Genomic DNA, 27,897 nt, shown 5'->3' with positions numbered 1-27,897 from the left:
AGCAGCAAATCAGCCTATTAGGGTGATTTCTGATGGATCATGACACTGAAGACTTGAGTAATGATGCTGAAAATTTAGGTTTGCGTCACAGAAATAAATCACAATTTAAAACATATTCATATAGAAAAAGAATATGGCAATATTAGTTTTTATTACTGCATTTACTGTAGTCTATAATATATGAATGCAGCCTTGATGAGTACAAGAAATTTTTAAAAACTGTCATTTAAGATTATCTGACATTTATTATTCTTACGTATGTTTCACAGATCGATTTATTAATTTGTAAGTCTTTCTTTAACAGAAAAGCAGCTTTATCATTACGGATGCCTTATTAATAAACTTAAAAGATAAAATAAAATTTAAAAAGATTTAAAATAATTTTAAATGTCTACATTTAAAATTAATTATATCATTCACCATATTAAATCTGTAAAGTTTATTTTCCACCCGATTAAACATCTCAAATATTTAGCAAAAATAAGTAAAAAGTCCTTCGAGCAATAATGAATGTAAAAAAAATTTATTTCGACAGAACACATTGGGTAATCGACCAACTGACACAATGTCAAATAACACGGGTACCAAAAAAATGTATCTGACATCAACAAAGCTGAGCTTGTTTCCCTGATGCTGAAACCCATCCGTAGTAAAACAAAGGCAGAGAGTAGATTTATTGTCATGTATTGCATGTTGGTTGACAACACTTTGGCCACACATTAAATAATATCGCAGTGAAATAAAAAAAAACACCATGATAGGCTTCTCAATGTCTTGAGCGTCACATATATCCGCTCCGAGCCTCGTTCATGAAGCAAGAACACGGCGACAATTTACATGAGACATTCGCTTTCGTATGCTTTTCTTTCAAGAACAAGTCCTTAAAGGGACAGCTCACCCCCAAAAATTAAGTACGCAAGAGGTTTGCAAAACACAAAAAAAATGTGTGTAACCAAACTGGTCCCCATTGACTGCTATAGCATGGAAACACAGCACTATGGTAGTCAGAAACACACATTTATACTGTTGGTTGCACACATTCGTCAGTATATCTGCTCTTGTGGTCAACAGAAGAAACTTATACAAGTTTGGAACAACATGAAGGCGAGTTAATGATGATAGAATTCGCATTTTTGGGTGAACTGTCTCTTTAAAATGGTGCCTGATGGGTGATTGCTTAGGGTTACAAACCAGAGAAACCTCTGTGAGTGAGATGTGCTTTGAAGGTGTGGATTATAGATTAAATTATTGTCCATTTAAATGTGACACAGGTCACATTTGCATACCATCTGGTGCAATTTCCACACCCGTAAAGCTCCCCGTCTTTACTGAAAACGCACCGACAGAGATCTCTGAACATAGCGCGTAGTCGCCCCAAGACGGACATGCCAGCAAAACAAAGAACAAAACACAACAGGAGCAAAACAGGGGAAATAATTTAAGGGAGAATCGTGGCACGGTATATACAAACATAAAGCACTTGAGAAAAGACTATAGAGTTAACAGGAACCGATGCACAGATACATTTAGCATGTTAAAACCAACATGGGAATGTACTTGCATTTATAACATATCAAATACAAGTCATCTTTTGACTTTCTCAAAGTCGATATCTGAAGATTCTACATTTTCATCCGGCAAATATTCACTATGACACAGCAGGCCTTGTTAAAACAGCACAAAAATACCAAGCAGCTAAAAGGAATTTAACCCTTTATGATAATTCATAAACCTCTCCACGCTGGGTCGAAAACGAAGGGAACTAATATAATCAAACGTACAGATTTAAACTGTTTGTGTGACAATGTTGTAAAATAATGACCTTTTTTTTCTATACCAGTTTGATTTTGTCATAGCATTGGCAATACTGGATTTAAAGAGGTTTCAAAAGACTGTAGCCATTTTTGATCTTGACCTGAGTGAAGGATAGGAGTGTTCACTGTACAATAACACATAGCCGGCTGATCTAATTGACTGAAATCAGCAGGAAATCTAATTAAACTGCTTGTTTAATCTTGAAGACAGTCAAGAGATAAATTTCACAAAAAATCAAGTCTACTTGCCCCTAAATTTTTGTGTATATATATATATATATATATATATATATATATATATATATATATATATATATATATATATATATATAAAAAAAAGTAAAGTGTGTAAGCTATTCAATTTTGAACATAACATCACAATGCAATAATATTGGGAAAAATGGACTTGTTAAATATATATATATATATATATATATATTTAGATATTTAGATATTTATATATAATATATTTAGATATATTAATATATATATATATATATATATATATATATATATATATATATATATATATATATATATATATATATATACACGTTAAATATTTAGCTTTTTCTTCTTTTTCTGGATGTAAATATAATCAGGACTTGTTCTTGACAGTTTTCATGAGATTCAACACCACATTTGAGAAAATGTAACTATATGAATAAGAAAAACATATGTCTTAGAACAATATTTGAATAAAACTACAGCAGTAGGCAAGAGAGACCGGAATGACCCCAGAAATCAGTCTGTGACTTTATAATATAAAGGCCTTTCAGTAAATAAGGTACCCATTTTATATTTCCATAATATTTTGGTTGGATCAAGTGGACATCCTCTACAAGCAAGCAATAACTTTTAGCTGGCATTGCGTCTTTTACTAAGGAGCCCCTAAGGGAACATAGTAATACAAAAAATATGAGATGGGGGGGAAAAACTGTCAATACATTAGAAAATTTACATTCGCTCGCAAAAGTACTGTGTTTAACCCACACCAAAAAACTTTTACTCTCCCAATAAACTTTTGCATTTGCTTACAAAAGCATTGCATTCCCCAAAAAAGAAGTGAAATATTTTTTTTCCTTCAATATCTTATCATTTCTGTTTTTTCAGGGGAATGCATCACTTTTGCGAGCAAACAAGAAAGATTTTTCCCTCTCAGCTTATGCTTTCCAAGACTATGTCCTTTAGGAGCTCCATACTTTTACACACAGAAATAGGATTTTGCATCTCTACGGCCGATAGGTGGCGCTGTTTTGTGGCCAAGTTACCTGAGTAAATTAACTCACATCGCAGTTCTCATTACCTTATTTATTGAAATGCCCCTGTAATCGTAGCTACATTGATAAAGAGCACTAGAACTAATCATTTTATACATTTTTTTCTGTACACTATCTATAGCTTTAGTTGCTTTACATCAAGTCACGGACGTACATTGACACAGCAGACAGCAGAAGGAGAAACGCCACTCATGCCTTTCAACATCAGTGGTGATGCTGATCCGAAAAATCGTAACAATGAAAACAGAAAAAAATGCGAATTGGCACGTCGCGAACAGCAACGTAACGATCGCATTTCCTTAAAAATGGCATTTGCTGTGCTCGTGTTTAAACACAAAGTACTTCCTGTCGTTCCATTGCACTGAGCAGTTTGGCACCGCATGGCTGTAAGCAGCCACTTTCTCATACAAACATTGTTGTCGGCTCCAAGCTGATCACCGAATCAAAAAATAAAAGCAGTCTTTTCACGGCGAAACGAGCAAACGAAAGAAGAACCAACCCAAAACGGCTGTTCGCATTGGCTCCGGACCCACAGATGCGCGCGATGAAAAAAGCAACAGTTTACGGCAAACCACAGAAGAAAGCGGGGACACACTTTGCACTTCTAGGCTGGAGGGGCATGCGATGAAGCAGTGACGGACACAACACTGAAGCGCTGTGGGATCCTGCTGTCCGAGGCCGGGCGGCCTCTTTACCATGGAGCGCACAACTGTCCATGTGTTTGCTGGGTAAGAATGAGGTGAGAGGTTGCCACCGGAGCACGTGGAGAGCTCCTGGAGGGGAACCAGAGAGCAGAAATAACTCATCACGGGAACCTGCGGAAAACATCGCACTGATTAGTTTCACGCAAAGAGCTGAAAAGCTGTCCGGTGCTTGCAAAGGTGCTTTATCCTCTTAAGACCCTTTGGCCTCATGTGCTTACGTTTTAGTACATTTCTCTGAGACTCTACATGCCACACTTTTAAGTCTGGATGTTCTGCACAGAGAACGTTCTGGGCTTTTCAGAGATACCAAATGATTGGATGTTTGCATCATGACTAATCCCCCTCTTTGGTCTGTTACAAACTACAAATGTAAGTCCAGAGGTGGGGATGTAACATTTGAGCTCGAATAGCTTGCAGGACCATAATTAATGAGCTTCCCTGTTCAGTGTGATGATGTTTAATGACCCTGACAAACTCTGTTGTCCCTTTTAGCTAATCGTTAGCCATCACTGTTATGAAGATGACATGCAACTGCAAGGCAAATTATGGTGCTAATTATAAGAGACCTATTCCTTCTTGTAAGTCTCAGGACTCAAAATGTGCATATGAAGTTTCGGCTCAAAGTACCCCACAGATTATCAATTATATCATTTTGAAATTGCCTTTTTTGAGAGGAAGAAGAAACATCTGTTTTCGTGCACGTCTCTTTAAATGCAAGTGAGCTGCTTCTTCCCGCCCCTTTTCCAGAACAGGACTGTGCCGTAACTGTGCGAAAATTAATCATGCAAAATCATGCATTTTAAAGCCTTATTATTGAAAACATCTGATATACAGTTTTCGGGGTCCACGGATAAGCGTCGGTCAGACGGCATGTGAGATCTAAAGTAATTAATATCTTGTCAAATGCACACAAGTTTATGTTAAAAACACGCTGGGTCTACAAAGACACAGTCGATTAGGAATGTGAAGGTAAACACCTGGAATAAAATCACGTTTATATTAAAGACCTGCGCATTCAGCTACAAGCTTTTAGATTCCAGTTCAGATCTTAAGCACTAAACCACACAATTATGGCGCTACATTGAAGCAGATGATGATGTTGCAGAGTTGTTTACTACTCACCCCTTCCAACAACATGAATTATCCTGCTTTTGTATCCACCAGCTGCATCTGTACATTAACAGACATGGCATCTCCTCCATAGCCTCCTTTAGACTGCATTTGGTTCTGAATTGAGTTCACCTGGACACACGATTAAAACAAAATCAACTCAAATTGAGTTTTATATATATATATATATATATATATATATATACAGACGTGGACAAAATTGTTGGTACCCTTTGGTCAATAAAGATAAAGTAATGGTCACAGAAATAACTGTTATCTGACAAAAGTAATAATAAATAAAAATTCTATAAATGTTAACCAATGAAAGTCAGACATTGTTTTTCAACCATGCTTCAACAGAATTATTAAAAAAAAAAACTCACGCAAACAGGCATGGACAAAAATGATGGTACCCCTAGAAAACACTGAAAATAATGTGACCAAAGGGACATGTTAATTCAAGGTGTGTCCACTTATTAGCATCACAGGTGTACAACATGAATTATCCTGCTTTTGTATCCATTGAGCATCAAGCTGCATCTGTACATTAACAGACATGGCATGCTCTCCTCCATAGCCTCCTTTTAGACTGCATTTGGTTCTGAATTGAGTTCACCTGGACACACGATTAAAACAAAATCAACTCAAATTGAGTTTTATTTATATATATATATATATATATATATATATATATATATATATATATATATATATATATATATATATATATATACTATAAATATAGAATCAGATTCTGCTTATCGATTCCAAATCTTCTGATTTCAATGTGGTTAAAAAGCTAAAATCAGCAAGCAGCATAAAAACTGGGCTCGATTAAGTGCTGTTTGTGCAAAATAGACCTGCAAGATTCTGGATAAATTTAGACGTATATTATGTTTTTAAATTGAGGTTGCAGTTCTCTCATATTAAAAAAGAATACTAGATAACTAAACAAAATTACATGGAATTTATGAATGGAATGATTCAAAGGCTCATTCAAGATTTACATGTTTCATTACTGAATGAATCAGTGTTTTTGAATGGATCTCTTGAATTTTTGATTCAAAGACTAATACATGTTTAACAGCTCCTTTTCGCCTCCTGAAAATGATGCGCATGCAAGAATCAATAGGCAGAATCGAAATGTTAATTTTACAAGTATCTGATTCCTGACCTTAAGTTGATTCCCAACCCTACTGAATATTAGTTGTACTTACAGAGTTCATGCCACTGAAGAGATCTCCAGAGCCTACATGGGCCGTGTGGACAAAATTAGTCGGCTCGCCGATCATACTCCGATCTATACGTCTCCGCCTCTTCTGCAGAATAAGAAACAAACATAGATGAATACAACTCTAAACACGTTTCAACAGTAATGTTTCTTTACTCGTTATAGCTTAACATTACAGGGTTAGCTTATTCATTCGCTCCCTCCCACACGTCGTTTCATGACTTTTTTACCCTGCGTCTAATTCAAAATGTTTAAACCCCCGGGTGTTGATGCATTGTGTGGCCTTCTTGAGCAGCGGTAAATGTTTTAACCTTTTGTAATAGCTGTGCGCGAGTCCCTCAGTTGTCCTCAGTAAAGATGGGTCTCAAAATCATATAGTTACTGTTGGAAAGGGTTCAAATATGCAGAAAATGTTGGAAAACCAAAGACTGTGGATTTTTCTAAAAAACAGCAGGAAGTTGAACTGCTCAGGACCAACAAGGGACTCATGAACAACTGTCACAAAAACAGTCATGGATCTTCCAGGAAGCAACACAGGTTTTTAAGATTCAAGGGTATGTAAACTTTTGAACATTTTTAATCAGTTCAGTTATTATCGGGTCTTGTGCGAGAATATATAAACATCTGCTTTGTGAAATAGCCTATTCAGGGCAGTAACAGTAACAAGCCATTTTCATAATCCCTCTTATTTTGTATATTCTGTAGGAGGTATGTAAATTTATGAGCACAACTGTATGTTTAAATACCTCTCAGTTGATGGGGAATCCTTGCTTGGCTGTGGCTCATTCACTAAACAGATTAGATTAGTCAATGATTGCTCTTAATGTGCCAGACATCGACGGAAACCTTCACTCTTCTGTTACTCGGTATCAAGTCTGACGTGACGTACCGCAGTTGCTATGACAACTGGTCATTGACAGAGGAGATGGCATTTCACAGCCCACTGCTTCTGTATTCATCAAACCTGTAGAGCTGCAGCTGTTTTACATCAACGTACTCTACCCATGTTTATGTTACAGTCACATAAAATATCACAAGGAACAGTTATTTAAAAGGAAACGCCAAAATGTAATTTCTGACAGCGTTCTATCACTCCTGCCAAACGGTTTCTTTCTTCTGTGTACCACCAAAGGAGAACATTTGAAAACGATTTAAACAATGTCCTTGTGTCTCATCATACAAGTCTTCTAAACTCACACAGTTGACACAAATATGATTTATTATTCACTAACAAAGTTCATTCAGGTTTAATAGCATAAAAACGTAATATTCATCTGCCAAAAACCTCATTATTTATTGACTACCGAAGCTTCTAAAATGTCTCTACGACAACTGCAAGCAGCTTCCTGTGCAAGCTAAATCTATTTGAAAAGAAGAATATTGATATTAAATACCAATAACATGCCAAACTGGATTTATTAACTATAAAAGTCTTATCAATACTACTCCAGTTTTCATCCTCAGCCATCACTGAACATTAAAATAATATATAACTGAAAAGCTTTGAAGACTTTTAAGCAACACATTAAATATCTAAAATAACTCAAGAACTGAACATTCAGTTTTCTGTGAAACAAGTAATTTCTCCTTTTTAATAATTAAAAAAACAAAATGTGTCCTTTGTTATATTGCTATATATTTAAAACTCTAAATCCCACAGGCTTGCAAGTCTTTCGATTAACTGTTAATCTTTGCATGGTTGTATTTACTGTCCTAATAGTCCTGGGATCATGCGAGTTGTTGGGAGCACAGCGTGTGACCCTCAGGATCTGTCAGCAGAAATCAATATAATGGACAAAACCTCTTATTACTGCAATTTCACGACACTGCTCTAAATGGCCAGAGAGCTGTGAGGAAAAGCACAGCAGAGAAAGGTCACCGGTTAAGCACGTTCCCTTTTTATGAAACCTTTTTAACTCATAAATACAACGAAGGCTACACAATGCACTTCTCATGAGATCCATCAAGTCATAAGACACAACTGGTCTGTCACAATGAGCAGATTTTCTGTTAAAAAGTGACATATCGCCAAAATCATTGTTTTTCCATGCTATAATCTGGTCACCGATGCATCTACCAACCCGGAAAATATAAAAAAGAACAACTCTTGCTCCGTGCTCGGAAAACTGCATATCAGAAGTTCAAACTAATATGGCTTAAACCGCATAATTTCAGAGCGATAGACATGACAATCAAAAGCAAACAGCTTCTCGAAAAGGTGGTGGGAGCAGCTTCTTATTTGCATTTATAGACCTATGCGCAAAAACTGTCTGTTTCTGCCATCGCTCAAAATCTGAATTTTCAAAGTGATATAATAAAAGACCCGTGGAGAATTTTCAGCTGAAACTTCACATTTTGGGGAAACCTCAGACTTATATATTGTAAAAGTGCAAAATGCATTTTCATGATGCATTATTAGACGTTTTAGGGACTAGTTACTGGTCATAGTGACTGAAGTTGCATCACGGAAATGAATTACATTTTAAAATTATATTAGAATAGAATTATTTCAAACTGTATTATTTCTCGATATTACTGTTTTGCTGTTTCAAAAGTCCAAACATTTGAATAGAATAGTATATATAGTACTATATATTATAATATAGTATATTATAGTAATTATAATATATTATTAATTCAATAGCAATTCAAGAAAAGTATCTAATGAAATCTCTGTCTGATGCGAGTTGTGTTTCCAGTGAGAAGCGCTGTTTGTGTGATGCTTTTTAATCGGGGGTGTTTATAGATCCTCTTTTCTCACAGAGGATGAAGGTTTCAGCACTCGTCACAGGACGGATAGATGACAGCTCATAATTAGGACACAGTCTCTTTGCTCTGGGGAATGTGTGACCTAATTGAATAAGTACCCATCTTTATGCACTCATTTAAGATCAGCCGCCCTTATTGCAACTTCTCAAGTTCAGCAGAAAACCTTTGCACTAATGTTGTTATTAATTTATGTAAAGCGGATGCAAAATAACTATTACACGCAGAAAACAGTAAAATACTGAGAGTGGCTCCATCAAGTATTTGTAAAATTGGATCACATTATATTTCAGACCAATTTAGTAGTTGGGACTGAGTTTAAGGACTGAGTCTAATTCTACTCTAAGTTTGTTTTTGATCTAATACTGAATTATAGACTCACCTGAGGTTGCTTTGCAGTTGCACTGCAATGATGTAAAAGTATTTATTGAAATGACTTGTACAGTCAGTGATTTTTTTTATTACAGTGGACAATGTGGCCACGCATTTCAATCCCCAGTCAGTTGAATTCCATAAGTGCCTGCAATAACAAAAGTCTCAGGAATTCTTTCCGCGCTTTAGCTTTAAAAGGCCAAAGGTGGCAAATCTCTTAGACTTCAGTCCCAAAACCAAATTCAACTTTTCAAATTTTGAGAAAATGGGCCGAAACATAACATTTTGATTTATCAAAATACTCCTCAGCCAGTTCCATGTTCTTCGCAAGATCCTCGCTGACGTTCATCTAAAGAATCTTCCCTCCTCACCGCATTTCATGCTGGTCAGCCTTTAGTTTCTGTCACGCAACAATATAAACACCTTTGAATAACAACATCCACACATTCTTTAACACCGGCTATTAGCGTTTCGACAAAGAGGGTCATCACAAAATAATTAACATTGGCTGGAATATTTAGAAAGGTTTGTGGTGTTGGTATAGGTATCACTGAATATATTGATAAATCAATCATTAGAGGTGATTTTGAGCCAAGATATAAGTAACTACTCCATTACTTACCAACAATGTAACACACCACACGTAACTTGAGTTATGTAATCAGATTACTTTTTTAAGTTACTAGTAAAGTAATGCATTACTTTTTAGTTTTTCAAATTAGAAATGCTAAAAAAAAAAAATATTGTAAATAATATTGTCATTTAATCCCAGAATCGAAGTGCAGCTAAAAGGTTTTCTTTCTGAATAAAACTTTCCTTCTGTCTGAGGCGTATTCAATTCACTTTGGAAATAAAATGGCTTTTACAATTGCCAAAAATAGAATAACAATCAAAGACTAACAATCAAGCCCAGCTTAGAAAAGACAATGTATTACTTTGAATAAAAAGTAACTTAGTAGTGCAATTAGTTACTTTTAGTTAACTCTGTTAAACAGCTCTAGTAATTATTATTCATAACACATTTCAAGATAAATGTAGTCATATAAGCAGAACGTTTTATGTTTGTATAAAAAAAGCAAATCAACTAATATATACTACCACGATGTAAACTTTTGCTTACTAATCCAGATCTTCGCAAGCATTACTAACAAACTTTGGCAAACAGTCTCAAGCTAGATTTCCTCACACTCGTCTTATCAGTAAATCCTTCTTTGATTAAGTGAAGTTGTAGTACGCCTGCTGGGGCTGAAGTATTTGGTTTTAATAAATCTTTTCAGCCTTATTAACCGAGTTAAGACAAATTCTGCCATAATGCGTTGTGACAGCCTGCATCTCACAGAATGCGTGATGATTAAAAATGGCTGGGGCAAAAAAGGGCAAAACTATTCACATCCATGCAGAGCTGAGACTCTAGCCAAGGATAACGGACCCATCAAACAAATGAGCTTCCATCAGATGTATATGATAAAATATGTGCTGTTACAATGATGCAGATTCAGCGCGAGACTTATATCATGGGCATATCATGTTCAAAACTAACTTTTCCGCGTTTCATAATATCTACTGAAACTAAACAGCTAAAAGAGCTCTAGAGGAAGTGCTTTGTCAAGGGTGAAATCTTACTTGCTATCAATTGCCATCAATCATACCAATCACAAGTGTGGTATGTAGTACCTCAAGGCTCAGTACTAGGGCCATTACCTTTCACTTTTTTCATGTTGCTCTTGAGGAATATTATTAGGAACCATGGGTATTAGCTTTCACTGTTGTGCTGATTATGCTCAGCACTATATTTTTTTGTGGTCCCAAAAAAATAACGAAACACATAGTTGATATAAAAAGCTGCATGACTATTAATTTCTTACAGTTAAATTCTGAAAAACAAAAACTCATTTATAAGTCATTCATAGGATCTAATAACCTAGAACACTGTCTACTGTCAGTCCTGGAGAGATGAAGCCCTGCAAAGTTTTGCTTAAACCCTAATCAAACACACCTGAACGAGCTAGTCAAGTTCTGATTGGTTACTAGAAAATATAGATAGTGAGTTTTAGTAGGGGTTGGAGGTCTGCCCGACCGGAGCCCGTCACCCCTGGTCTACTTAATTGCTGCTCTGTCCATTCTTTATCATCAGTTAGGAACATATGCGTGCTGCTTGATAGCTATTTCTCCTTCAAAATCCACATTTCTAGCATTTGTAAAACCACATGTTTCCACCTCAAAAATACATCAAAGTTATCGATACCAAATGCAGAAACGTTAATTTAAGCATTCATAACCTCAAGGTTATTGATTATTGCCATGCTCCATTTGGGTGGTTGCACTACATGATTAATAAACAACCTCCAGCCGGTCCAAAACGCACCAGCTAGGCTTCTTACTAAAACCAAAAAGTATGACCATATTAGTCCGGTTCTGTCAACACTGCACTGTCTCCCTATTAAACATTGCATACATTTAATCTTTCTAATTACCTAAAGCCCTGAATGGTTTAGCATTTCATTATTTGAGCTCTTAACTCTTACTCTTAGCTCTTCTGTGCTTTGGAGGCTGGGGGTGATGATAATCTTACCGGCTGCGGCTGTTCGGCGATACAGCAGTTGAAGCACAACCAGAATTCACTCATGACTAGCACACGGCGCTAAAGTGCCGCTGTGTCCGCGGGCCCTGAGGGGCTCTGGTGCTTATGTACGGGGCACAAGTTTCACGATTCAAAGGTCCAATCGGGTATGATGGTGGATTTCTGCGGCCTGAGGATCCGGGGAAAGGAAAGCAGGAAGAGAGCGATGGCAGAGATCCAGACGGGAAGCCCGTTTACGGCTCAGTCCACTTAGCAAACGCTCAGACCTGCAGGACACAAGAAGATGCTGTCAGATCATTTACACCAGCGTTTGACTTACAGGGAACAAATGGCATGATATCGTGATTGACATCAAATCTAAATAGCGATATGTATTATGATATCGCAGTTATAAAATCAAAGGTAATTTATATAGTCAGCCCTGCTGAATGTTTTCAAGTCAATCATGTCATTTCCAACATTTTTGTGGACAGACGTTTACAGCTTTAGACAAATATTCCAACCAAATTAACAGCTTCAGGATCTGACGTTAAATTTAAATTCTGTTGCATTTTATGTCAAAGTTCTATTTTAAAACATCCATATTTGTACAGTAACTTGGTTCAAATCACAGTCAATATAATTTTTGGTTACACTTTATTGTTACAGTGTAATTATTCGTGTTGTCAACAGATTCATCGAGTTAAATCGCATCCAAAATAAAAGTTTTTTGTTTACACAATATATGTGTGTGTACTGTTTATATTTATCATGTATAAATAAATGCTAACGCATGTATATATTTTAGAAAAATATTTTTCTATATTAAATATAAATAAGAATATTTTCAAAATTATACTGAATATAATCTTTATATATACACAACACAGCACACACACACACATTATATTAAAAAACACTTTTATTTTAAACCCGAAAAACAGTTTGTTAGCAAAAGTACATACTATATGATACTTATATATACTATATGATTAGTTTTTGGTTTGCATGTAATTATATATTAATATAATTTTAATATATGAATATATGAATATTTAATGCCACTGAATGCATAATCATAATATGACAGCAAAATAATGCTAGAAGGCCTATACACTTTCAACTGACAACAAACATTTCATTTTAAAAAAATATTTAGATCATGGAAATTAAGTACCAAAACATTAAATACCATAAAAAACTACAACAAATATTAAAAACACACCAGTAGAAAAAAGACAAGTTCACAAAGAACTTTTATGGAACTTCTCAGAAAAATAAAGGTGCACACTATTGCTGGAAAACACAATCTGCAGATTAAACATTTTTGTAGAAGGATTTAAAAAAATTCACCTATTTTTAATTTTTAATATACCCGTTTTTAATATTTGGCATTTGTCTATTTTCCCTTCCTCAAAGTAGCAACACGCCGACAATGCGCCCGAACACACAAGAAGGCTGTTCTCTGTTGCTGGATGATCTTTAAAATAAAAATGATTTATAGAGATATAAAAAACATAATTATAGGGTTGATGTTTACACACACTGCCAACACACAACAAAAATTACTTTTGCATCCAACGACCCCTGGGGTCATCACCAATGAAGCTGATGTTATGACGCTGCCATTCCTAACGCTGTTAAGCACACACACCTGGAGAAACGAGGGACACACGGGGTCGTAAACTCTACCGCCGGAGTGCTGGAGTCATTAGAACCCAGAGTCCACGTCTGCTCTCATTAATCCACTTCACAGCGCTCAGAAACCACAATCACGGTCCCTCAGCTCAACTCTTCTGCACTGTTACTAGTCCATTCATGAGCAAGAGCTCAATCGCCAAGACCAAGCACGTGCAGGAGACATAAAATCAGCTCCTAATTTTGTACTAAAGTACTAGCAATTAAAGTACTAAGGCTTGCCCAAGTGAGAAAGACAACAGATTCCTGCAGCAATGCAGAGAAATTATCATATTGGTTTTTGCGTATTATATCACACTACTGGGCGTCATTCACTAATAATCACATGTATTATTCATAGTTACACGCAAAGGAGAACTTATCATAAAAATTATTTTTAACTTAACATAACTGTGCGCACGAGGTAAAAAATGTACACAAAACCATCTTGTTTTTGCAATTCAGTCAAGTTTCAGTTAAAATAACAAGTGAAAATGTATTAATAATCCATTAAAATAATGTTATAATAAGCCATATTTTCTTTGAGCTTTCATTAACAGCGAGTATACCGTGATATATAATATACCAGCAATTATTGTGAAATTTGGCATAATAAAGCCATATGACATACTACTGAAATCAATGGCTAAATGATGACAGAATTTTTATTTTTGAATAAACTATCCCTATCATGAAATAAAATGGTGCTTTAAAGTGGAAAGACTTTTTTTTAGGTTTAAATGTTCTTCACATTAAGAAATAAAAGTTTTTTTTTCAAGAACCGATTACAGAAAGCTTCTCTGAGGAACCAAAAATGATTCTTCAATGGCATCACTGTGAAAATACACTTTCGGAACAGTGGTGGAACAGCTTTACAGTAGCTTTTGATAAAAGTGTCTGCAAAGTGAGTTATTAGGACAGAATGCATGCAATACTTTTGACTGAAAATGTGCTATTCATACGACTGTAGGCAAGGTGGTGGACACATGCTGGTGCATCCTGTGCTGAGAACACTTCTGCTCAAATCCCCGAGCCAAATGTCTATGGAAATGAACCTGGGAACAGAGCTGGTCTCTGTGAAGCGTCTTCCGCAGCTAAAATTATCTGCGCATTTCAATGCGCTTTGATTCCTTTATTGATGTGACGGTGTCTAGTTTCTCCACAGTCTCTATTCATCCTGGATTCGTCGAGATCTAAAAGTTGACAGGATGTGAGATCATTTCAGACTGAGCTGCATCCGCCGCATGCTGCGCGCCTCAAAAGGCAAACTAGAAATGCGGCACAACATAAACGCTTCGGCGATTCAATTTTAAACACGTACACGAGCTTAAAGCGTTAATTTAGTAAACTTCTGAGTGTAGATTCTGATTAGCTCTTTCTTAGAAAAAAGACGCTTTGAGCTGAACCAAGCAAGCGAAAAATGTTTAGTTGTTTCACATTATTAGGAACTGCTGCAAGCTCATCTCCATTTCCTCCTGTAGGGAAGAAGAGAGTTTTCTAGGGAAGAATCCCATGTTCCAGGGCAGGATGACAGGATGGGGTGCACACAGAATTCACTCCATTAGCGGTGAGCCACAAAGAGCAGCCGGCCCATTGAAAGAGACTGTCAGAGCAAGAAAGGCCTCTGTGTGAGGGGTCAGAGGAAGACCCTTCACAATACACTCAAGACCTGTTCCCAGGGCATCTGCCACACTATGACAGACGATTTTCTCCAGACTACAGGCTACATCTGTATATATATATATATATATATATATATATATATATATATATATATATATATATATATATATATACGACTGATATGTGTTGTTTACACAGCTATTTTACACCAGGTTTCATTCGACCACAATTTAGAGGCCTAACTGTCTGTTATATAATATTAAAAGCAATCTTTTGTTCGGAATTGAAATGTTACGTAATGCAACGCTAAGCTGTTTTTACACTGATGTTGGACTGGTTACGCACGAACTGGTTTGCAGCCATCAAGTTAAAATAGAATCAAACAGAAAATAAAGAATAAGATTAATTTGTTTTATGTGCCGGGTTTTCTAAATTCAGGCAGCACTGTGAAATGAAAAAATAAATCATAAGTTGTAAATAAAATAAAAACATTTTTTGCAAGAAAATACAACTTTCTACCTGTTACTTGCTGATTATTTCTTGATTGCGAACTCTACTAATAACAGATTTTGCTCAAATAATGTGTGTTTATTTGATAAACTACTGAATTTATGGTAAAATATTCAAACTGTATGGTCAGAAATCTTGATATTTGAATATTAAATTGTCTTTTTTTAAATACTTTTATTCCTCAAGAATGCTTTCAATTGTTCAAATGTGACACTGAAGACGTTTATGTTACAAAAGATTTTGATTCCAAATAGGTTTTGTTGTTTTAAAATACTGAAATACTGAAAAGCACGCTGTTTTCAATAATAATGATACGCATAGTTTTACTGTTTTTAGTTTTGATTAAATAAATGTAGCTTTGGTGATAACTTTTAAGTACTTTCAAGTTTTTTTTTTCTCAAACTTTTTGTACACACAAGTTTACTATGATACAAATTGATTAATTCCGGCCAATATAACATTGTGTTCGCACGACCTTCCTTTTCTCGCATCGATGCAAGTGAATGCACATTACAACTCATCAGAGGACCATCATCAAGAAACAACCGACTCACGGACTGGCCCCATGCAAACGCATAAATCGCACACCAATGCCACAGCTCCCAAAGAAACGTCTGATTCTCAGTCTTACTCACCATCTCGACCAGCCGCAGTGATGAAGTGAGAGGAGAGGCGAGGAGCTTCAGGGTTTATCCCAGGCCGAGGAGCTGTGAGCTCTCCAGGAGGCCTTTGTCCCGCACTCAGTTACGGATCAGCGGGCGAGTGGCATTCATTCACTGCATCACTGACCGGCCAGGGCTCATGCACGCTCCTGAGACGAAGCCCCGCCCCCTCCGGCCCACCGCCGGCGAGGCTTTTATGTAAGCACCATCCTCCCACTGAGTGCGGCTTACGTAAGCAATGCTGGGGTGGAGAAACACTCGCAATGTGCTGGCTTACAAGAAAACCAGTGACGAAAAGCCCAACAATCCATAATCCTGTTCACTGTACCACATAAGAGCATTAGGACCTGTCTTCGTGTGCTCGGTTACATTCCACCAATGCTGGAATACCGGCGTTATTATTTTAGGTTATTTAAGCATTTGTTTAACCAGGTAAGCACCTCACCGAGATTAAAAATCTCGTATAGGAGTGTCCTGGCCAAGATAGGCGGCCAAGTTAAACAAATAATCATGTGACCCTGGACCACAAAACCAGCTTTTTGAAAAAAAGCTTTGATGTGTGGTTTATTGGGCAATATTTTCTGAGATCTGAGGGTGCTAAAAAACAAAGACGTCTAAATTAAGTCCTCACTAATCTTAAAGCTTTGATATATTTACGGTACCAAAATATCTACATGATCTTTATGATTTTTTTACGATAATATTTTGGCATGCAAAAATATTTTTACCTATACACTGTATTGCTAAATATGCCACTTGTGACTGCTCGCATAAGCAACAATACATCACGACAATAAACTATCATTAAATGGACGGCATTAAAAAAAACGTATTAAATCATTAGATAATTTTCGATTGTGTCCGTAAGTGTTACAATCACTGAAAGACACCAACATGATTTAGCCACAGTTTCATACTTTAAGCAGGAACAGAACTTGAGATGGATATGTAACATGAGGAAATGAAACTCAGAAAAAATGGCTTGATTGGAGAAGTGGAAATATAATAGGTTTTTTAATATACGGGAAACCCCTGCCCTTTTCGAAGCTCATTATCCAGTGCATGACATGAGGCGATTGTTTCGCTTTTGGTTGAACATAGATTTTCAATTCCTTCGTCACTAAGCTTGTTGCCACAGTAGCCACTAGTTGGAGTAATGGTGGAGGGGCGTGTGTGTGCGCGCGTGTGTGTGTGTGCGTGTGACCAAATCTACAGTCTGCATCACAAAAGCACACGCAATGTGTCACAGTATAAGTGTGCATCCACAGGGGGTAATATAATAAAAAGAACCGCTAAAAATAACTAACTTTTACTAGAACTAACTTAAACATCTTAAAAGGCAAAGAATCTCTTCCATAGGTTTTAAAAGGCCACATTTCTAGTATTTTGACTTTATTTGACACACACGTTTCCACTATTTAATATAACTCTGAAATATTAGTATAAAATTTTATGATTTAATTTTCATTTTTTTATGAATTATTGGAACAATTCAAATTCAAAGCTGTCAGGTTTCATTTTAGCAGGAAATTCCAGCCATCTATAGTTCATGTCCGTAAACAAAGAAAAGAGTGTGTATATATATATATATATATATATATATATATATATATATATATATATATATATATAGTACAGGGCCAGATATATTATAGCAAACTGCCTTGCTTGCAGTCAGAACTTTCTATTCTGGGACAGTTTGTGAATTAAATGTTTAGTAAGTCAGTAATACAATGTATGTTCTTTTACATGCATGTCAACTGGAGTGACAGTACAGTGTTTGATTATACAGGCACACAAAAGCAGGCTGGCCATCCGCACGTGCTTACCCATGCTGCCAAAAGCAGACCGAGCAGTCTCTCTATAAATTTCTTCTTATTTACCAAAGGAAAAAAGCTGCCCTGTTCTTTCACTCTCTGCTCAATAAAAGAAGCGGCTCCGTTTTAATTCAGCTCTTTATCAAGAAAGCAGCCATTTTTTTATTTCTTAATATTTATCTCAGTTACGGTTAATCTCGCTCGATTAATAGAATTAAAAAGATCATAGTTTAAAGTATAGTAGTATATCTGGAAGCTGAATGATGCCATGGTTTTTGAGGCCAGATTGAGTCAAGTGTTTTCTAAGCAGATACGGGCTGGCAGACATTATTTCCTCTTGGGAATGTGCCACTTTGTCCAAGATCTGGGATTTAAGCTCCACATCTTGTCCTCTCTTCCTCTCATGTTCCTCCTATCTGATTTTGTTGGAAATTATTGTAGGAAATAGACTGACTCTGAACCAGAGATCTCCATCTCAGCTTCTGGAGGGCCAGTGTCCTACACACCTGTATGAAGGATTTTAGCAAAGCCGCTGTCGAAGGCAGGTCTGCAACAGCTTAGATGTCACTGAACTAGAATTGAACTATTTTGACATGAAAAAAGTAGTTTTATAAGAGAAGTCACAGACGTGTTGCAGAAGATTCTGTTTACAGCACTCATTCATTCCTATGGGATCCATAAACGGTGAATGAGTGTCGAACTTTAATGATGTCAAGGCTGTAATGTGATTGGTTATGAAGACCAAGTTAGCCGTAGCACTTTCTTCAATAGTGTTGTCTTTGATAAACCAGTTCAGGTGTGTTGAATTAGGATTGGGTCTAAACTCTGTGTGGCCCTCTAGGAGCAGGATTAGACACCCCATAGGACATCCAAGGCATTTTACTGAGAATGGGGAAAGTTACCTTTAAAAGTAATGAATCACAATATTGCGTTACACAATGAAAAATTAATTAATTGCATTAAGGCACAATGCATTATGGTGCATTATGGCTACTTTTGTGACTTGGACTGGGCTTGTTTTTTTCTAATTAACAAAAGAACCCAAAATTCTATTTAACTGTAAAGGCCTTTTCATACCAAAAGTGAAATCAATAAGCCCTCGGTTGAAGAAAGTACTTCTGCAATCCTGATGAGAACATGAGAACAGGAGGTGTGTCAGTGAATAAATGGGAAAATGAAGTGTTAAAAACTTGTGTTCATTGTAAATTTAACAGAGCTTTTCTTCAATCCTAATTAAAGGAATAGTTCACCCAAAAATGATAATTTACTGAGTAGTTCCAAATCTTTAAACATTCTGGCATTAGGTAATCTCACATTAATGTTATCAACCCTGTTAGGTGGATATATGAAACTGCCAACCAGTTTTTAGTCAATTCAATTCCATCCCAACTTATTTACACGTAAGAACCGAGGACACAGTCTGATCTCATAACTACCTTGTTGAAATATTTATAAATGTTTATCTGCACTGTGCCAGGGGCACATTCTTATGACATCATGCTTTTCTTCAGTATACAGCAGACAAGTCCTGCTTTTGTGATCCGGATCACAAGACCACAAAGTCACAGGCCTCTGACCTTTATTCCTTTTTAAATTTCTCGAAGCCTTTCAAACAAACAGATTTCTCCCAGACTTTTTTGCATTCATTACTAAATACATTCATGCACTAGGCAAAGCAATTTATATTGCATTCAGTGCATGCATTCCCTAGTCTTTAAACACATGACCTCAGCAGTAGCATATATAAGGCATATTAGGTGACGTCAAAATACTCATCTTTAGATGAGTACTTTAGATGAAGTTTAGGGTTTTAATGCAACCATGTGACATGAAATATCTGATGCAGAATGCTACACCTTGCAGCACGCATGAAAGGATGTTTTTGACCACAAATGTCACCAAGTCTGGCACGATACGCTTGCATGGCTGCACCAGTGGTAGAGGATTCATTTCCCTTTGCAAAGAAAGTGGTAACAAAGCCTGCCTTATACTGCCATTACGCCCAGCTGGCAAAGGCAACATCAATGTCTCATCTCTCCTTAAGGCAATGACCCAGATACTATTGACGACTGACCAGTTGCTTAATAAAGCCATCACTGTCTGCCTAACCCCAATTTGGTGCATTTGGCTTGCGAAGAAGTATCTCAGATTCTTCCTAACCATTACACCCTTCAGAGTAATCAGGGAAGTAGCTTTTTAAATTTTTTTTTTAGGAATTACATCCAACAGTGCCCTGACAAAAGCACTGTTACTAGTGTACTACTGTATAAATGAGCTAATTTCACACAACAGCTTGGTAACAGCAACTGATATCCTATCATATGATATAAAAAGTTTCAATAGATTGCAATGCATCACAATATCATAACTGGCCCATGACTGACACCATGCCAAATGCTCAAGAGATCCAACATGTCCACAATACAGACTGAAACTGCAGTATCAGTTTCAGTCTCTATTGCAGGTACACTTCACTTTTAGTCTAGTACAACTCTGACCACAAAAAACTTTTTGTATTTTCACCTATTTATTAATTAATGACTCATGTTTCTGGTTACCAAAAAGTATGGAGGTGCAGAAGCCTTCAGAGAAATTTATGGGCCAAGAACAAAAAACATGAATGAGCTTCATTTTAAAACATCTTGGAGAAACTAAGCATGTGTCTTGAGCTCACAGGACTCATGCACCACATGCTTGAAAGTTCTCGTGCACAGCCACTGAAAACAGGATGCACGCTGATTGACAATGACATGGTTTCAGTCGCTCTGATTCATCTCCAGACAGCCAAAGACACTGAGCTGCCCCTCGCAGAGGGATCTTTTAGCATGGGTTTTATGCTAATTTAAAAGGTTTAAAAAAATGAATAAAAAATAAATAAAATTTGGAAGTTACAAACCCTGTTGGCTGTAGTGCCTTTCTGATACTCTATATGATATTTGACACTTATTTATTTTCCTCATCTCATGTCATTCTAAACCATTTAATAATTCTTTATTTGAGTTTTGCATAAACATTGAATCACTATTTTGGCATTTTCTTCAAAACGATGACACATGGAACACAGAGCTGTAAACATTTAACTAATGACAAGTTTTAAATTTTCATATTTTTTTTTAAGTATGGGTCGCCAATGAATTATTTTGAGCCCACAAACTCTCTCTGGAACTGATGTAAAACATAAACACACGCACACATGCAAAAAAAAAAAAAAAAAGGCTTCTGGTTGAGTTCACATTCACTTATGGTTTCAACAAAAATTAAATCTGGCACGGCTTTTAAATAGCTAGATGAATCTTCACACAGCAGGTTTACTGTGCAGTTGCTTCTATGTGGTTCCTTATTAAAATGGCCCTTAGTATCTCTAGATGAGTCTCAGGTACCTTCTCCTCGAACAAAAATTGTGCCTGTGCTGACATTTCAGCAAAATGATTTTATGCTACGTCCTGCATGTTTCGTAATTTCCATTAAGTTGCGCTAAAACTATGTTCAGTTATTATGCTATTTGTTGGAAAGAAGTATGGACATGAATGATCTGGTTAGTGAAATCTCACGACAAAGACAAACATGAGATAAAATAGCCCTGCATCGCAAATGTATTGGCATACCGGGTGCGCTACTGAGCAATTTTACTTTTTTAGCCAAGCCATATATATGTAGCTGGTTATGTGATGGAAACATCAAAATGTATTTACAAATCATGCACTGTGATAAAAGCGTTTTGAGGTCATAATATAATGCTGTGCAAGAAACCATGCAAAAATAAGTCTATATTAATCAATAATCTGCCTTAAAAATGTAAGTAGAGGCACGTTTTTGCAAGTTTAATACTTACAGAACCATAAGTGATGCTCGCCTTAGGAAAAACAACCAACCACATTGTTTAATATAATTTACATCAATTCAATCCCTGCTCTATAACTCAATGAACTAAAGTATGCTTGGTTCTTCTGCAAAGGCCAAAACTGAATTAAAGCTGCAATGCCACAAACACACAGGGACAGGTGCCAAGATACAATTACGCAAAGAATTTCTGACCATCGCACAGACGAAAGGTCTTAAGCATGGGAGGATCTCTTAAAGAGAAACATATGGAGGCTAGATTAGATTAGGACGTTCCTGAGCATTCTCCACAAACACACAGCTTAACAGCGAGCTGTAACTCACACCAAAATGCAATGGTTTGAGAGGGAAAAAAATGCGATTTCACAGTCTGGGTATTAAAACAATCCTAGAATACACTCTTGTTTTGTCCTGAATAACAATGGTGCAATCGCTCACTAAATGGTACTTGACCAGATTTCTGTGCTTAGTACCAAATAAAGATTATTTGTTTTGCTGTTGGATCATATGATGTAAACTAGATTGCAAAAACTTGACAAAACGAAATCTTGTACGCAGCTGACTTTAGTAAAAGCAGTTCATATGAACGTATTCTTTCAAACGTCCAATAAAAATGCTAAATAATGATTAAACAATGACATAAATGTTATATTTGGGTGGCTTATTCCACTAATCAGTGGGTATAAACTGAGTGGCTTTCGACCATAATTCAATCGCTAATTTGCAAACTGGTTTTGGGTTCACTAAAGTTCCACCAGGATTTGTCCGTGGATTTAATCCGAGCTGTTGGCATTTGTCAACTAAATCCTGCTCGTACAATCAGGATCCAAATAATCACAGATGGAAAACTTCACACAACTTGTGGCCGAAGCTGTCCAAGATATCAGAGCTCCACTTGCTGCAGAGGTAGGCTAAAAGAAAAGCATAAAAAGGGCAAAAACTTTCGAAAGCATCCCTCCGCTTATCTCCACTAGAGCTGTGCTGTAACGCATAAATCTCATATGACCGAAGAGATAAGGACAGAGCATTCTTCAGCTGGGCAATGTAACGAAGCAGGCAAAAGCCAACTAACTGAAAAGTCATGAACAGGTTCCAGCTAATAGCCATTAAACAAATGTTTACATTACATGCGATGTCTAAAGGAATAATTCACCCAAAGTGAATAAAATTGTTGTAAAATGTAAATAACTGAGTTCTGGCTTCTTGACTTCTGACATCATAGGTCTTGTCATAGGTAAAAAAGGTATAATAATACTTTTATTAAACAAAGACACATTAAATTGATCAAAAGAGACGCTAAATATGTTATATTATATATTATCGTTAAAAACTTTGATAGCAGTTCTGTTTTTTGACCTTTCTATTCATCAAATAATCACAAAAATATGAAGCAGGACAAGATGGCATTAGTTTGTGTTTTGTGGGCATCAAATCAACACAATTGAGTGATTTTCAAAGCATGATGTGACACTGAAGACTGGAGTAACAAAAAAAAAGTATAATAATATTTCATAACATTACTAATACTGATCCTTAGTGCGCATCGGATGCTTCTTACCGACCCCAAACCCTTTTAGGACCTAAGCAAAAAGGTTTTAAGTCAAGACAATATAATAAGTTAAAGTCTATAGTGCGTTAATGTTTTATAATGCACAATTTGGCAGTTTAGAGCTGGCAGTAGAACAATTGGCGATAATACAGTTCTGGTTCGCTTTCCATACTGCTTTGTGCGAGTATGTTGAAAACGGTAATAGCTGTTGGCCAGAATTGCTATTAGGTACTAAGTATTACTGTTTTGGGGCGTATCGCACACCCCTAAGCAGTTTTATTAAGAAGCTGATAGAAAATCATCACTTATCTTTAGGTCACAAACCAAAGGCTGATGTTGGATAAGGGAGAAAAATAACCCTAGGCTCCACCAAGGATCCAGCTCTTGTCTGGCTATACAGTATAAACGTCAGTAATGTTATAATATCGACAGTGGGCCAGGTTTAGTGCAAATTAGCACGAGACCGCAATAAAAGCCCTGATGAATGCGGTTGTTCTGTGGCTGATCTACCGACAATGAGCAAATTAAAGAACACAGAACCAGGAGCTGCTCAAATGAACCATGCCACAGCTTTCTTGAACAGCAAACCTTAGTATATGACCTTGCACGACTGATTTAAATACTCTCCTCCCATGAATCCCTCCTACAAATGTATACGCATTTGTGTGTCTTAAGTAAATCGTGACTGTACGTCCTGTCGTGTCAGAATCTTTCCGTAAAAAAGTTTCAGTGTTGCACTGCAACCGTGTAGTTTTGCAGAGGTGTATAGATGAAGGTCGCTTCCTTTCTTTCTGCCCAGCTGTGATACGAGTGTCTGCTGACTAAACTACTTTCCTCACTGCGTGTCTCGCATGTCACGCCGCAGGGCGAAGACGATACCGCCTCCCCCGCTGCACTGTGACCAAAGGAATGAATAAAAAAAACATAGCGACTTTACATTTTGATCTGACGACGAGCACTTGAAGGAACGATGAAAAGACAAGCAGACACCTAACGTGCATGAAGCTACTGTCATCTGACCGACTGGTAGATTTTTTTTGTTCCAAAAAGGATTTCATTGTTATTAATTATTCATTTTTATAATTCATCAGGCATGTCACACATATGCCATGGCAGTTCTCATTCAAAATGTTCTTGAGCAAAATTTGAAAATTGTCAACAGTATACAAATATATAAATAGATAAATGGTATATGAGCAACTGTTTTATATTACTGTTTTATTGCTGTTGTATTGCTTAACCGACGCAACAAAACCAGTCACCATATATTTTGTTATTTAGTTTCACAAAAGAAATTGACAGTTTTATGGAGGTAAAAATGACCAAATTAATGCTGCCTTCACATGCTCACGAATACGAGTTTCCTATTCAGAAATTAGACATGAATGACGTCCCTATTCATACACTACACTGCCAAAAGTATTCACTCCCCTGCCTTGACTCGCATATGAACTTAAGTGACATCTCATTCCTAATCCATAGGGTTTAATATGATGTTGGTCCACCCATGGCAGCTATAACAGCTTCAGCTCTTCAGGGACGAAACTTTACGTTGCATTTGGTGATGCATGGCTTGGATGCAGCTGCTCGGTCATGGAAACCCATTCCATGAAGCTCTCTGCGCACTGTTCCTGAGCTAATCTGAAGGCCACAAGAAGTTTGGAGGTCTGTAGCGAGCGACTCTCCATCAGTTTACGTGGCTGAGCTGCTGTCATTCCCAAACGCTTCCACATTCTTATAATACAGCTGACAGCAGACCTAATATTTAGGAGCGAGGAAATTTTACGACTAGGTTTGTTACGCAGGTGGCATTCTATCACAGTTCCACGCTGAAGTTCACTGAGCTCCTGTGAGCCACCCATTCTTTCACAAACGTTTGTAAAAACAGCTTGATTTTATACACCTGTGGCCATGGAAGTGAGTGGAACACCTGGTTCCCATTATTTGGATGGGTGAGCGACTACTTTTGGCAATATAGTGTATTTACATTGAGATATTTTGATGCCTGAGTTTCTGAGACGGGTGTGCTAAAAACTTTAAAACTTTGTTCTTTCTCACAACAAAGCACTTGAACACAACATACTCATAATTACAACTTTAAATGTGGAAAGAACAAAGTTTACTTTAGCTCTCACTTGAGTTTTGCATTCATTTATTCATCACGTGTTTCTACCGACTAAACCATAAAAGATCATAAAATCCCAATTGTTAAAACTGCTATTTCTAATGAACAGCAATCTGAAATATAAACATAATAAACATAGGTCTGAGCTTCACCGCTTCAGAGGAGACCGGGAGGCAGAAGCATGATTTTGATTTTGTACAGTTCTCTGTTCTGCAAACTGCTATCGCAGACAGACATGCCTGACCTACATCTTCATCTGCAGTGTGCAAAAACTATCCTTTCTCTTACTGCTAGTTATACCATATTTAAATGTATGCAAGAAAATATATTATTATATCACTAAACACACTAAAAACATTTTCTGACAGTCAACAATGGAGAAAGATGGTATTTAGGAAAGGACATGCTATAGTAGGGCTGTCAAACGATTAATGATTATGATTATGATCTCATGCAGTATTTTTTTGTGTTTATATAATTTATGCTGTGAGTATGAGTGTATGTTGTATATATGAGTGTGTATTGTGTAAATTTATTATGTACATATAAATACAAACACATGCATTTATATATATATATATATATATATAATGTTTATATATGAAACATATTTATACATAAAATAAAATATATAGATATAATTTATATATTTAAGACAAAATATGCAACGTTTATATATTAAATATATTATATGAAAATAAATAGAAACATCTAAACACATGTAAATATTTTCAAAATACATGCTGTATGTGTGTGTATTTATATACATAATACATTTACATAGTACAAACACACATATTATATAAACCAAAACTTTTATTTGGAATGTCATTAATCACAATTAATCGTTTGACAGCACTAATATAATTACATATAAATATTTATACTGTATGTGCGTGTATTTAGATAATTAATACACATAGTAGAGACACACATATTCTATAAATTAAAACTTTTATTTGGGATTAATTGTAATTAATAATTTTTTTGATAGCACTATTGCATACTTTTTGATAATATTTTGAATTCGACATTTTCTCTTTAATTTTAGTTAGGTTTTAGTAAGGTTTTTTAAATTTTAGTTAGGTTTTAGTAATTTAGTAATGTGTTTATTTTTAAAATATAAATGTCATTTCATTAATTGATTTTAATTATTTTAATACTTCAAATTAAACTAAATGTTGGCAGCTAGCTTGAAATAAAATGCATTTTATTTTATATTAGCCTAGTTGATGTTTATTTTGTTTCATGTAACATTTTTTAATGGTTTTAGTTTTAGCTAAAAGGTTAGTACAGCACATGAGTATAAGTATTAATAATGATTCTTTCCAATCACATATCAACCATCGGCTGTTTATGGTTGCCCAGCAACAGCACTTAACGCGCATTAATAGAAAACGTGCGTCCACACAGTGATCCTTACGAACCGTTTCATCCAATCAGAACGAACAACCGGAACTATCGCTTTATGAATTCCGTTTCACAAGGGCGTATATGCGTATATGACTTTCGCGTTTTCGTGGCTTCTGACTCATCTGATTTCGCCTTAACAGACACAGATCAAAAACAGAACGAATATAAAGCGCTTCCTAAAATGTGCTGGTATTCAACAGTTTGCACGGCATTTCTGTGGGGCTCTGTCTCGTGCCATAACGCACCGTGGCTCTATAATAGATCACGATGTTCCCGGCACTGGCACGTTCAGCCCGCTATAGAGCAGAAAATAGGTATCTGCAGGTGATGCCGATACACGAAACACCGACGTTATGTCTTTATATGTCACCTTTGAATACGTCTAGGGCAGCGTAGGCTATAAAAGCCCCAACGACTCTGAAAAATCTGCTGCATTACCGTCTTATGCGTTACTATTATTCAAAAGAAAAAAATTAATTTACATGAAAAAGGGGTTTATGCTAATTCAGACTTATTTGGCTGCAATTAAACGGTTCACTGAGAAGTTGGTTAACGTGAGCAGCTGTATTCCTATGAATGATTTATATGAAGAGCCGTCTTACCGCCCCGATGCTGATGCTGATGACCGGGGCTCAGCTGATCAATGCGGGAAACGATTCACCTGCGCCAGGCGTCAGATCGGACGAGCCTCCGCCGGAATAAACGCACATTTACCAGCTTTCGGCTTTACACCTTCATCCGTGATCCTTCCTTTGTGTCTTTTCTGGTTGTGAATGACAGCGGCGCTGGAGAAGGAGAGGAAACCCCTTGAATGAGACGGAACACTCCCACTGGGCGAACAAAA

General features: G+C 36.5%; 1 protein-coding gene across 3 annotated transcripts; it reads right to left on the bottom strand.

Moving 5' to 3' along the window:
• Positions 1-2,347: 2,347 nt before the first annotated feature.
• On the bottom strand, positions 2,348-27,897 carry cdc42se2 (CDC42 small effector 2). Of its 3 annotated transcripts, none has more exons than XM_043251177.1 (5): positions 27,656-27,897; positions 11,850-12,124; positions 6,126-6,227; positions 4,921-5,040; positions 2,348-3,867 (listed from the first exon to the last, which is right to left on the bottom strand). In XM_043251177.1, the coding sequence occupies exons 2-4, from the start codon at positions 11,901-11,903 to the stop codon at positions 4,939-4,941; spliced, it is 258 nt and encodes an 85-aa protein (XP_043107112.1). In that variant the 5' UTR covers positions 11,904-12,124; positions 27,656-27,897; the 3' UTR covers positions 2,348-3,867; positions 4,921-4,938. The 3 variants fall into 3 exon arrangements, with proteins under 3 accessions (XP_043107112.1, XP_043107110.1, XP_043107111.1); XM_043251175.1 differs by having other exon boundaries at positions 2,348-3,909; positions 27,656-27,895; XM_043251176.1 differs by lacking the exon at positions 27,656-27,897 and adding an exon at positions 16,283-16,471 and having other exon boundaries at positions 2,348-3,909.

The sequence above is a fragment of the Puntigrus tetrazona genome, chromosome 10 (assembly GCF_018831695.1).
Source record: "Puntigrus tetrazona isolate hp1 chromosome 10, ASM1883169v1, whole genome shotgun sequence".
In the NCBI taxonomy this organism is placed as follows: Eukaryota; Metazoa; Chordata; class Actinopteri; order Cypriniformes; family Cyprinidae; genus Puntigrus; species Puntigrus tetrazona.
Note: the sequence above shows the minus strand (reverse complement) of the source record. Positions and strands in the feature narration are given on the sequence as shown.